At 39.8% G+C, this 14,142-nt stretch overlaps 1 protein-coding gene across 2 annotated transcripts in view; it reads right to left on the minus strand.

Moving 5' to 3' along the window:
• CARNMT1 (carnosine N-methyltransferase 1) overlaps positions 1–14,142 on the minus strand; it is a 49,888-nt gene that overhangs the window by 12,458 nt on the left and 23,288 nt on the right. For both annotated transcript variants that reach the window (XM_047102229.1, XM_047102237.1), the window contains 3 exons: positions 10,454–10,594; positions 9,310–9,488; positions 6,956–7,069 (listed from right to left, as the gene is read on the minus strand). In XM_047102229.1, the coding sequence (XP_046958185.1) occupies positions 6,956–7,069; positions 9,310–9,488; positions 10,454–10,594 (434 nt within the window). The remainder of the gene's footprint in view (positions 1–6,955; positions 7,070–9,309; positions 9,489–10,453; positions 10,595–14,142) is intronic.

The raw sequence follows: 14,142 nt of genomic DNA on the forward strand, positions 1-14,142 counted from the left end.
AAATGCGCCAACCAAAAGACATAGGGTATCAGAATGGATAAAAAAACAAGACCCATCTATTTGCTGTCTACAAGAGACTCATTTTAGACCTGAGGACACCTTTAGATTCAGAGTGAGGGGATGGAGAACTATTTATCATGCTACTGGAAGCCAGAAGAAAGCTGGAGTAGCCATACTTATATCAGACAAACTAGACTTTAAATTAAAGGCTGTAACAAGAGATGAAGAAGGACATTATATAATAGTTACAGGGTCTATCCATCAGGAAGAGCTAACAATTATAAATGTCTATGCGCCGAATACCGGAGCCCCCAAATATATAAAACAATTACTCATAAACAGAAGCAACCTTATTGATAAGAATGTGGTAATTGCTGGGGACTTTAACACCCCACTTACAGAAATGGATAGATCATCTAGACACACGGTCAATAAAGAAACAAGGGCCCTGAATGAGACACTGGATCAGATGGACTTGACAGATATATTTAGAACTCTGCATCCCAAAGCAACAGAATATACTTTCTTCTCGAGTGCACATGGAACATTCTCCAAGATAGATCATATACTGGGTCACAAAACAGCCCTTCATAAGTTTACAAGAATTGAAATTATACCATGCATACTTTCAGACCACAATGCTATGAAGCTTGAAATCAACCACAGGAAAAAGTCTGGAAAACCTCCAAAAGCATGGAGGTTAAAGAACACCCTACTAACGAATGAGTGGGTCAACCAGGCAATTAGAGAAGAAATTAAAAAATATATGGAAACAAACGAAAATGAAAATACAACAATCCAAACGCTTTGGGACGCAGCGAAGGCAGTCCTGAGAGGAAAATACATTGCAATCCAGGCCTATCTCAAGAAACAAGAAAAATCCCAAATACAAAATCTAACAGCACACCTAAAGGAAATAGAAGCAGAACAGCAAGGGCAGCCTAAACCCAGCAGAAGAAGAGAAATAATAAAGATCAGAGCAGAAATAAACAAAATAGAATCTAAAAAAACTGTAGAGCAGATCAACGAAACCAAGAGTTGGTTTTTTGAAAAAATAAACAAAATTGACAAACCTCTAGCCAGGCTTCTCCAAAAGAAAAGGGAGATGACCCAAATAGATAAAATCATGAATGAAAATGGAATTATTACAACCAATCCCTCAGAGATACAAACAATTATCAGGGAATACTATGAAAAATTATATGCCAACAAATTGGACAACCTGGAAGAAATGGACAAATTCCTGAACACCCACACTCTTCCAAAACTCAATCAGGAGGAAATAGAAAGCTTGAACAGACCCATAACCAGCGAAGAAATTGAATCGGTTATCAAAAATCTCCCAACAAATAAGAGTCCAGGACCAGATGGCTTCCCAGGGGAGTTCTATCAGACGTTTAAAGCAGAGATAATACCTATCCTTCTCAAGCTATTCCAAGAAATAGAAAGGGAAGGAAAACTTCCAGACTCATTCTATGAAGCCAGTATTACTTTGATTCCTAAACCAGACAGAGACCCAGTAAAAAAAGAGAACTACAGGCCAATATCCCTGATGAATATGGATGCCAAAATTCTTAATAAGATACTAGCAAATCGAATTCAACAGCATATAAAAAGAATTATTCACCATGATCAAGTGGGATTCATTCCTGGGATGCAGGGCTGGTTCAACATTCGCAAATCAATCAACGTGATACATCACATTAACAAAAAAAAAGAGAAGAACCATATGATCCTGTCAATCTATGCAGAAAAGGCCTTTGACAAAATCCAGCACCCTTTCTTAATAAAAACCCTTGAGAAAGTCGGGATAGAAGGAACATACTTAAAGATCATAAAAGCCATTTATGAAAAGCCCACAGCTAACATCATCCTCAACAGGGAAAAACTGAGAGCTTTTTCCCTGAGATCAGGAACACGACAGGGATGCCCACTCTCACCGTTGTTGTTTAACATAGTGCTGGAAGTTCTAGCATCAGCAATCAGACAACAAAAGGAAATCAAAGGCATCAAAATTGGCAAAGATGAAGTCAAGCTTTCGCTTTTTGCAGATGACATGATATTATACATGGAAAATCCGATAGACTCCACCAAAAGTCTGCTAGAACTGATACATGAATTCAGCAAAGTTGCAGGATACAAAATCAATGTACAGAAATCAGTTGCATTCTTATACACTAACAATGAAGCAACAGAAAGACAAATAAAGAAAATGATCCCATTCACAATTGCACCAAGAAGCATAAAATACCTAGGAATAAATCTAACCAAAGATGTAAAGGATCTGTATGCTGAAAACTATAGAAAGCTTATGAAGGTAATTGAAGAAGATTTAAAGAAATGGAAAGACATTCCCTGCTCATGGATTGGAAAAATAAATATTGTCAAAATGTCAATACTACCCAAAGCTATCTACACATTCAATGCAATCCCAATCAAAATTGCACCAGCATTCTTCTCGAAACTAGAACAAGCAATCCTAAAATTCATATGGAACCACAAAAGGCCCCGAATAGCCAAAGGAATTTTGAAGAAGAAGACCAAAGCAGGAGGCATCACAATCCCAGACTTCAGCCTCTACTACAAAGCTGTCATCATCAAGACAGCATGGTATTGGCACAAAAACAGACACACAGACCAATGGAATAGAATAGAAACCCCAGAACTAGACCCACAAACGTATGGCCAACTCATCTTTGACAAAGCAGGAAAGAACATCCAATGGAAAAAAGACAGCCTCTTTAACAAATGGTGCTGGGAGAACTGGACAGCAACATGCAGAAGGTTGAAACTAGACCACTTTCTCACACCATTTACAAAAATAAACTCAAAATGGATAAAGGACCTAAATGTGAGACAGGAAACCATCAGAACCTTAGAGGAGAAAGCAGGAAAAGACCTCTCTGACCTCAGCCGTAGCAATCTCTTACTCGACACATCCCCAAAGGCAAGGGAATTAAAAGCAAAAGTGAATTACTGGGACCTTATGAAGATAAAAAGCTTCTGCACAGCAAAGGAAACAACCAACAAAACTAAAAGGCAACCAACGGAATGGGAAAAGATATTTGCAAATGACATATCGGACAAAGGGCTAGTATCTAAAATCTATAAAGAGCTCACCAAACTCCATACCCGAAAAACAAATAACCCAGTGAAGAAATGGGCAGAAAACATGAATAGACACTTCTCTAAAGAAGACATCCAGATGGCCAACAGGCACATGAAAAGATGTTCAGCGTCGCTCCTTATCAGGGAAATACAAATCAAAACCACACTCAGGTATCACCTCACGCCAGTCAGAGTGGCCAAAATGAACAAATCAGGAGACTATAGATGCTGGAGAGGATGTGGAGAAACGGGAACCCTCTTGCACTGTTGGTGGGAATGCAAATTGGTGCAGCCGCTCTGGAAAGCAGTGTGGAGGTTCCTCAGAAAATTAAAAATAGACCTACCCTATGACCCAGCAATAGCACTGCTAGGAATCTACCCAAGGGATACAGGAGTACTGATGCATAGGGGCACTTGTACCCCAATGTTCATAGCAGCACTCTCAACAATAGCCAAATTATGGAAAGAGCCTAAATGTCCATCAACTGATGAATGGATAAAGAAATTGTGGTTTATATACACAATGGAATACTACGTGGCAATGAGAAAAAATGAAATATGGCCTTTTGTGGCAACGTGGATGGAACTGGAGAGTGTGATGCTAAGTGAAATAAGCCATACAGAGAAAGACAGATACCATATGGTTTCACTCTTATGTGGATCCTGAGAAACTTAACAGGAACCCATGGGGGAGGGGAAGGAAAAAAAAAAAAAAAAAAAAAAAAAGGACGTTAGAGTGGGAGAGAGCCAAAGCATAAGAGACTGTTAAAAACTGAGAACAAACTGAGGGTTGATGGGGGGTGGGAGGGAGGGGAGGGTGGGTGATGGGTATTGAGGAGGGCACCTTTTGGGATGAGCACTGGGTGTTGTATGGAAACCAACTTGTCAATAAACTTCATATAAAAAAAAAAAAAAAAAAAAAAAAGAAGAGTAGAAGATCTCCTCATTGACCTCCCACTAACCAATGTGCCCTATTCCCTCTGGTGCCTGGGACAGATCACAATAGAGCCCAGCACATCCATTCTTATCAAACAGTATGCTTAGGCAGGGCCAATTGTATTTATTCCAGGCAGTTGTAAATAATTATTGTTATTATATAACTTAATACAATATTAATAAACCAATTAAAAGTTCAAACAGAAAAGTGGTTTCTGTGAAACTTAACCCAATGCTTTGGAAATACACAAATCCTTACCATGTTTCAGTAATTGGGGTCAAAAGTATTAATTACATAACATGAGTGCTACTGCTAAGTCACAAACTGACCCAGGGTGAGCCGGAGGGTTAGCTGGTTAGGCATTCGAGGTATTGGATCTGGGCTGTGAGCCTGTCTCTGCCATATATAAGCTCCAGGACCCCAAGGACCCCAAAGATCCCACGGCTAGTTACTTAAAAGCAAGACTCAGTTTCTTCAACTGTAAGACAGTAGACATACCATTTCAACATAGGGCTGTTTTCAGATTAAATAATGTATTTACAAGTGGCTCACACACCGTCTAACCCCCAGTGAGCAAATAACCAGTAGGTAATACATTTGACCGTTGAAAATCACAGGTGTGAGCTGCACCGATCCACTTACACACGTTTTGTGTTGATAAATACATGCCAGTGAAACTTAATGTACTCAGTGTATTTTTTCTTCCTTATAATTTTTTTTAACTTTTTAAATATTTTTTTATTTATTTTTGAGAGAGAGAGAGAGAGAGAGAGAGAGAGAGAGAGAGAGAGAGAGCGAGCGAGCATGAAAAGGGGAGAGGCAGAGAAAGAGGGAGACACAGCATCTGAAGCAGGTTCCAGGCTCTGAGCTGTCAGCGCAGAGCCCGATGCGGGACTAGTACTCACTAACTGCTAGATGATGACCTGAGCCGAAGTCAGACGCTTAACCACCTGAGCCACCCACAGACCCCACCTTCCTTATAATTTTCTTAATAACATTTTCTTTCCTCTAGCTTCCTTTACTGTAAGAATACAATATATAATACATGTAATATACAAAATATGTGTTAACTATGTTATCAGTAGGCTTCTGGTCAACAGCAGGCATTAGTAGTTAAGTTTTTGGGGAGTCAAAAGTTATATGCAGGGGCACCTGGGTGGCTTGGTCGGTTAAGCGTCCGACTTCGGCTCAGGTCATGATCTCACAGTCTGTGAGTTCGAGCCCCGCATCGGGCTCTGTGCTGACCGCTCAGAGCCTGGAGCCTGTTTCAGATTCTGTATGTTCCTTTCTCTCTGCCCCTCCCCTGTTCATGCTCTGTCTCTCTGTCTCAAAAATAAATAAATGTTAAAAAAATTAAAAAAAAAAAGTTATATGCAGATTTTTTATTGTGCAAGGGATCAGCATCCCTCTAATGCCCACATTGTTCAAGGGTCAACTGTATTACAGTTCAATCATTTCTTGGGAAATTTTTAAAGAAATCTGCTTTAAAGAAGTGACCACTTTTAAAGAGGATCTAAGGTTTGAGATAATTGTTTCATATGATGGTTACATTTTACAACTACTCTCATTTGCCCCCATGAAATTCTAAAGAGAAATTTGAAAAGACCTAATACTGCCTCTAGTCTTAGTCCTAATGGGAAAATCTGTGGTCAACTCCAATCACTAAAAAGAGAGCACAGAGGTGCCTGGGTGGCTCAATCAGTTAAGTGTCCAACTTCAGCTCAGGTCATGATCTCACGGTCCATGAGTTCGAGACCCACATCAGACTCTGTGCAGACAGCTTGGAGCTTGCAGCCTGCTTCAGATTTGAGGTCTCCCTTTCTCTCTGTCCCTCCCCCACTCACACTCTGTCTCTGTCTCTCAAAAAATGAGTAAATGTTAAAAAAAAAAAAAAATTTTTTTTTTTGTTTTAAAAGAGCACATGAGAGAACCAACAACAAAACTAGACCAATCCTGAAGGCCATGGATTCAAACAAGGTGTATCTGTCCTCTTATGTTACGTAATAACCCTCATCTTGAAAATCTTTATATTCTAGTCATTACGTCTATTTTTTTTTTTAAGTTTATTTACTTATTTTGAGAGAGAGAGAGAGAGAGAGAGAGAGAGCAGGAACAGGGGAGGGACAGAGACAGAGGGAGTGGGAGAGAATCCCAAGCCGGCTCCCCACTGTCAGCACACAGCTCAGTCCCACAAACTGTAAGATCATGAACTGAGCCGAAGTGAGGAGTCGGACGCCGAACTGACTGGGCCCACAGGCGCCCCTAGCCATTATGTCTTTCTTAACATGGATTATACATCTAACTAAAAAAGACAAGTATATTTACCTTGGTATTATTATTCTCCCTTTATTTTAAAGGAGGAGGATAAAACTGGTAACTTCCTCTAGATCCTGGATGGGAATATTCATCACCTAGTAGTAGGATGCAGTAAAAAGGTTTTTGCATAAATGAAATGATATTCTCTCTTAAACTCAAGGCAGTCCTGAAAATCACCATATCTACTCTTTTCCCACTATGTATTTGTACCTCGGAGAAAGTTGGGGGGGGGGCGGTTTAAGGACTTTCTTTCAAATGTTTCATTTGAAAGAAAAAAAGAGCACTTCCTTCTTGACAGATTGCTGTCACTGGAGGGGAGGGTGGGGATGATGAGAGAAGGATTATCAGGGTAATAACTGTACTCTTTGAAACGAGGACTGCTGTGAGAATGACCTACGAGAATACACAACTTCTGGGGTTTCCACTGCTTTCAGAGGAACTGCATGACTGACTAGGATAGTATCTAAAGGATACTGTACAACTTAACTAACTATAACCTTTGTGAACATTGGTTACTGTGAAATTACCAAACAGAGAATTGCTCTAAGTACTCAGATAACTGTATGAGATTCTAATAAATACCGAGGAACTTACCTAGATTTATCCAAATTCCACCTGGCTTGAGTATTTTCCATATTGTGTCAATATAATCGATTACATTGTGAGCTGTGTCTATGAAGAAACAGGTAGCAATGCAGTCCCAGGTATCTAGTGAAGGAAAACCAAGTTACTACATTTAATTATGTTATTCTGCCTTTTCTTTTAATTAATTCCATAAATGTACCAGCTATGTCTTAAGAGACTATGAATATTTAATTTAACTGGAGGAATACAGAAGCTAAACTCTTCCAATCAACTGTGTAATTACGGTAACCAAACAATCATTTATGAGATACTTTGCAATTCATAAAAGTTTTTATTAAGAATTTGATGGTCGGGGTGCCTGGGTGGTTCAGTCAGTTAAGCGTCTGACTTCAGCTCAGGTCATGATCTCGCAGTTCTCAGATTTGAGCCCCGCATCGGGCTCTGTGCTGGCAGCTTGGAGCCTGGAGCCTGCTTCGGATTCTGTGCCCCTCTCCCTCTCTCTCTCTCTGCCCCTACCCTGCTCATGCTCGCTCACTCTCTCTCTCTCTCTCTCAAAAATAAATAAACATTAAAAAAGTTTTTTTAAAAAAAGAAAGAATTTGATGATCAGCTTGGAAACCATTTTCGATAGCCTATATTACTAGTATCTTTACCAAAAGGTACTCGTAAGAGTTTTGTTTATAATCTACTCAATGTCTACCCTTCATTTCAAATCAATTAAGATAAACAGTTATCTGAACTTTAAACTGTGATTTAAGCCAATGTTAACCATCAATTCTGGCAAGTTTCAGAAAGACTGTAGGCACTTATTGCCAAGTAAGAAATGAATGGCATCAAAATACTCAAACTACCCGCCAGTGCTCCGGATACTGGCCGGTGTAAAAGGGGGGCCAGGTAGCCAAGTGAACCCCCTGGACAGCAGTGTCCTTGGAGGCTGTGGCCCAGGACAGGGACAGAGGCTGAACTAAGGCAGGCCTCCGTACAAATGCTGGCACGACAAAGGCACGCATCCAACCGAGGAGGCCTGTGTCACCATCTGCTCTCCCAAATCCTGCTGCAGAACAATGTCCCCTGGACTCGCCTGATGTTTCCCATTATTTCAGCTCTATTCTGAGCCCTCGCTCTCCATCCCCAGCACCCAACATCTTCCATCTCACTCTTTCCACCTTCAAAGTACAGGTTTTCCCAATATCAGAGTTCAGGGAAAAAGAAACAAAAACCTACCTCAATCCCTCTAATGGCTTCCCACTTCTCTGAGTACAATCAAACCCTCCCCAACCTGGCCTCCCACCGCGGTGCCCACTGCCCACTACAACCCAGCCCGAGTGGCCTCTCGCTCTTCCTTGAGCAGAACAAGCGCCCTCCCCACCGCGAATCCTCCTTCTCTCGCCACTCTTTCTCTCTGCAACATTCCCCCCCAAGTATCTAATGGCTTGCCTCTTCACTTTTTCGAGGTTCTCTGCTCAACATTTTTTTAAAGTTTGGCTTGGAAAGGACTTCCCTGAGAACTCGATGAACAGCAGCCCCTCCCCCGCCACTCTATATCCTTGTCACCCTGCCTTAGTATTCTTCCTCACAATGTTCATGTCACTGCCCCTCACTCCCTATCAGAATAGAAACCCCTGTACAGGGACTGTGCTTTGCTCACTGCTCTCTTTCCAATGCCTACCACACACCTGGGACTTAGCAGGTGCTCAGAAAAGTACCTGTTGAATTAATGACCTTACCGACCTCTCAGCATTCTACTTTTCCTCTTGCTTTTACTGCCAATCCACTTCCCCTTGCCCCTCTCTCCATTACCGTCTCCTTTTCTCTAATGCTGGCTCAAACTTCAACAGTTTGCCCAGGTGAAGTCCAAACTTCATAACCTGATTATAAAGGTCTTCCACAATCTGGAACCAACCTACTTTTCTAGCCACATCTGCCATTAAGCTCCCAAACCAACCTCTCTTTTCCTTCCAGTCAGGCTGTGTCACCATCTCCGATGATCTTATTCATTCATCTCTTTGTACTACCTCTCTCTCCCTATTCTTGAAGTCACAGCCTTCTCTCTACAAAGAACTTCTTTCCCACACTCATCTACTTTTAGCTTTACTGTACTCATTACTCACTGAAATTTATTTACATGTCATCTTATATTAATAGACCCAACAGAGTCTACATTTCTGAATTGTGGAATCTTACCCTTCTTTATATTTCCCATCATTACCTTACATATGTCTTTGAATATCCTAAATTGTCACTGAAGTATACCTCACATTCTACTATCAGAATGAATGACCAAAACTTTGCCTTAGTATAAAATTGGCTCATTAAATTTAGAACAAAGGACAAGACTGTTTAAATGCTTGTTTTGGACTTACTGCATTCTGAATAAATCTCCTGAAAATCTCCTGCTGTCATCGAGAAGTTAGAACCGGGAGGAAGACTGTGGGGATCAACATCAGGGAAAAAGATGGGTCGAATCTGATCCGCTGACCTCCGGTTATTGCTAAACTGATGAATCCAAGGATAAAGCTTATATTTATTAACTTCAGAACATCTGCAAAATAGGAGCATAAAATTCAGTGTTAACTAAAAACTTCACCAAAAAAAATCTACTTTAAACACTAAAATATAATCTGATTGAAGGTTTACTTATAAAACTCATTAATACTTAAAAGTGCTACCACTATACCCCTCCCCAATTATCTGAAAATGCACATACACATGTAGATGAGCAACCAATCATGAATTAAAAGACAGGAAAAAAATTAAAGTAAATTCAGAAATATAAATGTGTCGTTCACTCACATTTTAAAAAATGTGTTTCCAAACTTCAGACTCAAGTAAAAACACAGTCCACTATATTCTCAAAAAAGTGGTATGGGTTTCGTTTGCTACTCAACTATTCTAATTGTCTCCTTTTAACCTTCTCACCCCTCCCTAACTCATACTGCCACCAAGAAAACATTGTATTTAATTTAAACAAGGCAGCTAGTTCTTTTTTCCCAATGCACCTCTTCTGGCTTTAAAAATAAGAACCCTTTTCCACTATTTTCTAAAAGAGGCCACAGAAATTCTGAGAGATGTTTCCAACTCAGACATAGGAGCATACTTGGCCACTTTATAAGAATCTGATTAAGGGAAGAAGTTACGACTGCTACACCGAACTCTGATTCCATTAAAGAAACCAATGGGTGGAGAAGTTTAGGGAACAGAGAGAAAACACTCCTTCCCGGATCATACATACAGTCTTGCAATTCTGCACAGGAAGCATTTTTGTTTTGTGGGATATCTCATCATTTTCTAAAAAGTCACTTATCCATCCTGTTTCAACATTCTGCTAACTAGGAACTGATGAAAAGTGGTATTTTGTATAAGCAACTTGATGTTAATATAAGAAACAATTATGACACATGTAATCAAACACTATGTATTTATCTTCAAATTCAGAATTGCTCAAAAATAGGTAAGTCAATCTGATTCTGAGAAATTACTATTTCTAGCAAAAAGTAAATTAAATACCTGTTGAGTACAAAGTTGGAAGAAAAGAGCATAAAAAAACTCCATTCATTTCCTTGACAAGCATAACCTAGCATAGCTATCTCCCAGGCCAGTCTTCCTAGTCCAGCACCAGGTACCAGAATATTTACTTTAGAAGGATCCCTGAAATGAAATAAGGCAATTATGTCCAACCCCTCAAAGAAAAAAAAAAAAAAAAGAAAAAAAGACAAAATCCACATTAACTAAAAACTTAGATATTCAGTAAGTTCACTCGAGACTCTGACTTCTTAAAATTGAGAAGTACTTCTAAACATAAATGGAAAATAAGAGTATGAGGAATTATCACATGTGCAGATATCGGATGAAGGTTTCATGCTCTAAATATTTTTCAGGAAAAAAAGGAGTCACCTTATATCTAACTTACAAAGACACTCATATTCCCAAGTAGCTGTCACTTGAACAACTACCTCAAGAAGACAAATTATCCCCAGGGAAGGGATCCCGATACACACAAAGACTGAACAAAATTATTTTATCATGGAACAGTAAAACAATACATTATTTCTAAAGTCTGTAGCAAATACAATGGTTTGTGTGACTAAGATAAAATGTATGTAGATTTTAACGTGTTAGGTGTATCTGTAAGAGTCTACGGATTTTGCCGGCACAAGAACCTGGAGGGAGGGTGTCCTCATGGGCAAAGTGAGGAAGCGCCTCCTAACTGAGCACAGATAGTGGCAAGCAGGTCACACCAAACCACTGGCTCTCCACTGATTAGCATCACACTACAGTCACAACTTCTCTTCACCGTAAGACCCACCATCCACTTTCAAATGGCTAACAGCCTTAGCAAAGCAAGGGACTTTCTCAGAAATTCCAGTCAAATAGAACTCTAGGGGAACTAAAATGGCGTCTTATAGACATCAGCTGCCATCATGTCAATTAAGAAGGAATTTCATTATTATCTGCATTCTCCAAATTTAGCTCATAAATCAAATCCAGGGGCGCCAGGGTGGCTCAGGGGGTTAAGCATCTCAGAGCCTGGAGCCCGCTTCGGATTCTGTGTCTCCCTCTTCTCTCTGCCCCTACGCCGCTCATGCTCAGTCTCTCTCAAAAATAAATGAACATTAAAAAATTTTATAAAAAAAAAAACAAATCCAATTTCCAAATCTACTCCCATGTAGAACTCTTTTTTAAATCTTTATACCACATGGTCTTTAAGTTTGGTGTGCGCCACCAAATAGCAACAGGTCTTTTCACTAGTGGCCCATATGGTAACCTCAGCATTTCCCATTCTGAAATGAAGAAGAAACAAACAGAACCATGGGGCTTTTGACAATTCAGTCTATAAATATAGTAACGTGGGAATTTGTCCACGGTCATCCAGTCTGAAACATATTACATATGTATTTGCATAACAACCTTAACAAAGTCTCTTTAGTTTCACTCTTTAATTTTATATATACAGTAAGGCACATCCAAGATTTGTTAAAAATCATTTCTGACAAGTAGGCTTATTCTGATATAGACATTCTTTAATATTTGATATGAGCAAACTGATGCCAGTGGTCATAGAACAGTTTTCACTAAAATAAAATGCTTTCTTATTTCAGGTTATGCACAATGTCTCTATGTGTGAACACTTTAATATTTTTTCTTTTTTTGTTTTGTTTTTAGAGAGATAGAGAATGCAAGTGGGAGAGAAGGGCAGAGGGAGGGAGAGACAGAGAGAGAGAGAGAGAGAGAGAGAGAGAGAGAGAGAGAGACTGACCCAAGCAGGCTCCATGCTCAGCACAGAGCCTGATATGCAGCTCAATCCCATGGTCCTGGGATTGTGACCTGAACTGAAATCAAGAATCAGACACTCAACTAACTGACCCTCCCAGGCACCCCAACACTTTAATTTTTAATTGACTTTATAGATTAAACTTTAAATTTTTTTTTAATTTTTAAGTAATCTGTACATCCAACGTGGGGCTCGAACTTACAACCCCAAGATCAAGAGTCAGACGTTCTTCTGACTGAGCCAGCCGGGTGCCTCTGATTACGTTTCTTTTTTTCTTTTTTTAATGTTTATTTATTTTTGAGACAGAGAGAGAGCACGAATGGTGGAGGGTCAGAGAGAGAGGGAGACACAGAATCCGAAGCAGGCTCCAGGCTCCAAGTTGTCAGCACAGAGCCCGACGCGGGGCTCGAACTCACAGACCATGAGATCGTGACCTGAGCCAAAGTTCGATGCTCAACTGACTGACCCAGGCGCCCCTGATTACATTTCTAATGAAGAGAATGGGTAACGTCCTCTCGCTTGGTGTAGACCTACCTGCACCAGTATCTAACAAGCATATACATATTTTTATTATCAAAATTTGTAAAACTACAAGCCATAGAACTCTTTGCTACCCTTTGTTTAAAGGACATGCCACTGTGACACCTCACCCAGGCCTGCCTCTCTCATTTCCACTCCCTATCAGATCCACCAAAACCGTTACTCTCCCAGAATTACCTCTTTATTTTTCTCAGTTCCTATTTGCCCAATCAAAACATGCATTTTTCCCAAGTGACCGTTCTCACCTTAGATTTAAAAAAAAAAAAAAAAAAAAAAAGGCAAAGTAATGCAACAAAAAGTAAATGATATGGAAGTAAATTCATAGAGTAAACTGTTATAAAAAATAATCACTAATAATTTCTGAATGGCTGATGAGCTGAGTAAAATATTACCATGAAGAAATTAGAAATCCTGCTAACCTAAGGGGCAGTTGTGTTAACAATGGTGCCGGACAATTATTTTGTTAACTTATGGAAAGCTAAACTTTATAACCAAATTCTCCTTACCTAAAAAGGCCTATAGAACTCTCTACCCCCACCTTGTGGCAGAAAGTGCCATATAAAACTACTAAAAAGCTATCAAGCCGTGCAATGCAGACTATATCAAGGCCCCAGACTAAGAGCAGAGATCATGATAGATCTATCTATTATATAATATATATTTATGTGGGTATATAAAAGACACATTAAAATAAATGCCACAGAATTGAAAAAACAGTCAAAAATCAAGCAATGAATGAATGACATGGTGAGAATTTTTCCCTAAATTTTTGTCCTTAGCTAGATTTGTTTTTCATTGGGTTATTATATGAGGGATACTAACAGCATAATGGAAAGTGTCTCTAATTTAATGTGTATGAAACTAAAACATGCTAAAAGGCAGTTTCCGCTAGGACTCCAGGTCAACTCTACAGCATTTCAATGAAGATATTTCTGCGATAAATAAGAGAACTAGAAGTCTACATATAGACTTTGGGGTGAGGTGACTTTAACCTTGACTAAAACTTAGAAAACCAGGCATAGAGGCATATTACATGGGGCTCAATAATCAAATGATGCTGCTGGAGATTCTTCGCAAAGAAATGTAAGCTAACAGGTCTACCTACTTACTAAGGTCCGACTATGGAGAAGCAGTATGTTTGCTACCAATGTGGCACCCCTGAGAAGAGCAGGAAAAGTTTCAGCAGTTTACCCCAGACAAGCAAGAATGAAGAGCGTACTCCTGTAAGGACAGGGCAGGGGCCCCTGCGTGTCTAAAGAGGCCGTGCATCGTGCCTGTCCCGCGCTCCGTGCTCCAACCATCCATCAGCAGCAGTAATTGCTCTTCTTGAGAGGTTTCCTTTATTGCACACAGAATGATTTCTGTGCTGCGGCTGCAGGATTAG

This window comes from Lynx rufus, unplaced genomic scaffold, assembly GCF_022079265.1.
Source record: "Lynx rufus isolate CCGP_SWC_20201006 ecotype Redwood Valley unplaced genomic scaffold, mLynRuf1.p SCAF_10, whole genome shotgun sequence".
Classification (NCBI taxonomy): domain Eukaryota; kingdom Metazoa; phylum Chordata; class Mammalia; order Carnivora; family Felidae; genus Lynx; species Lynx rufus.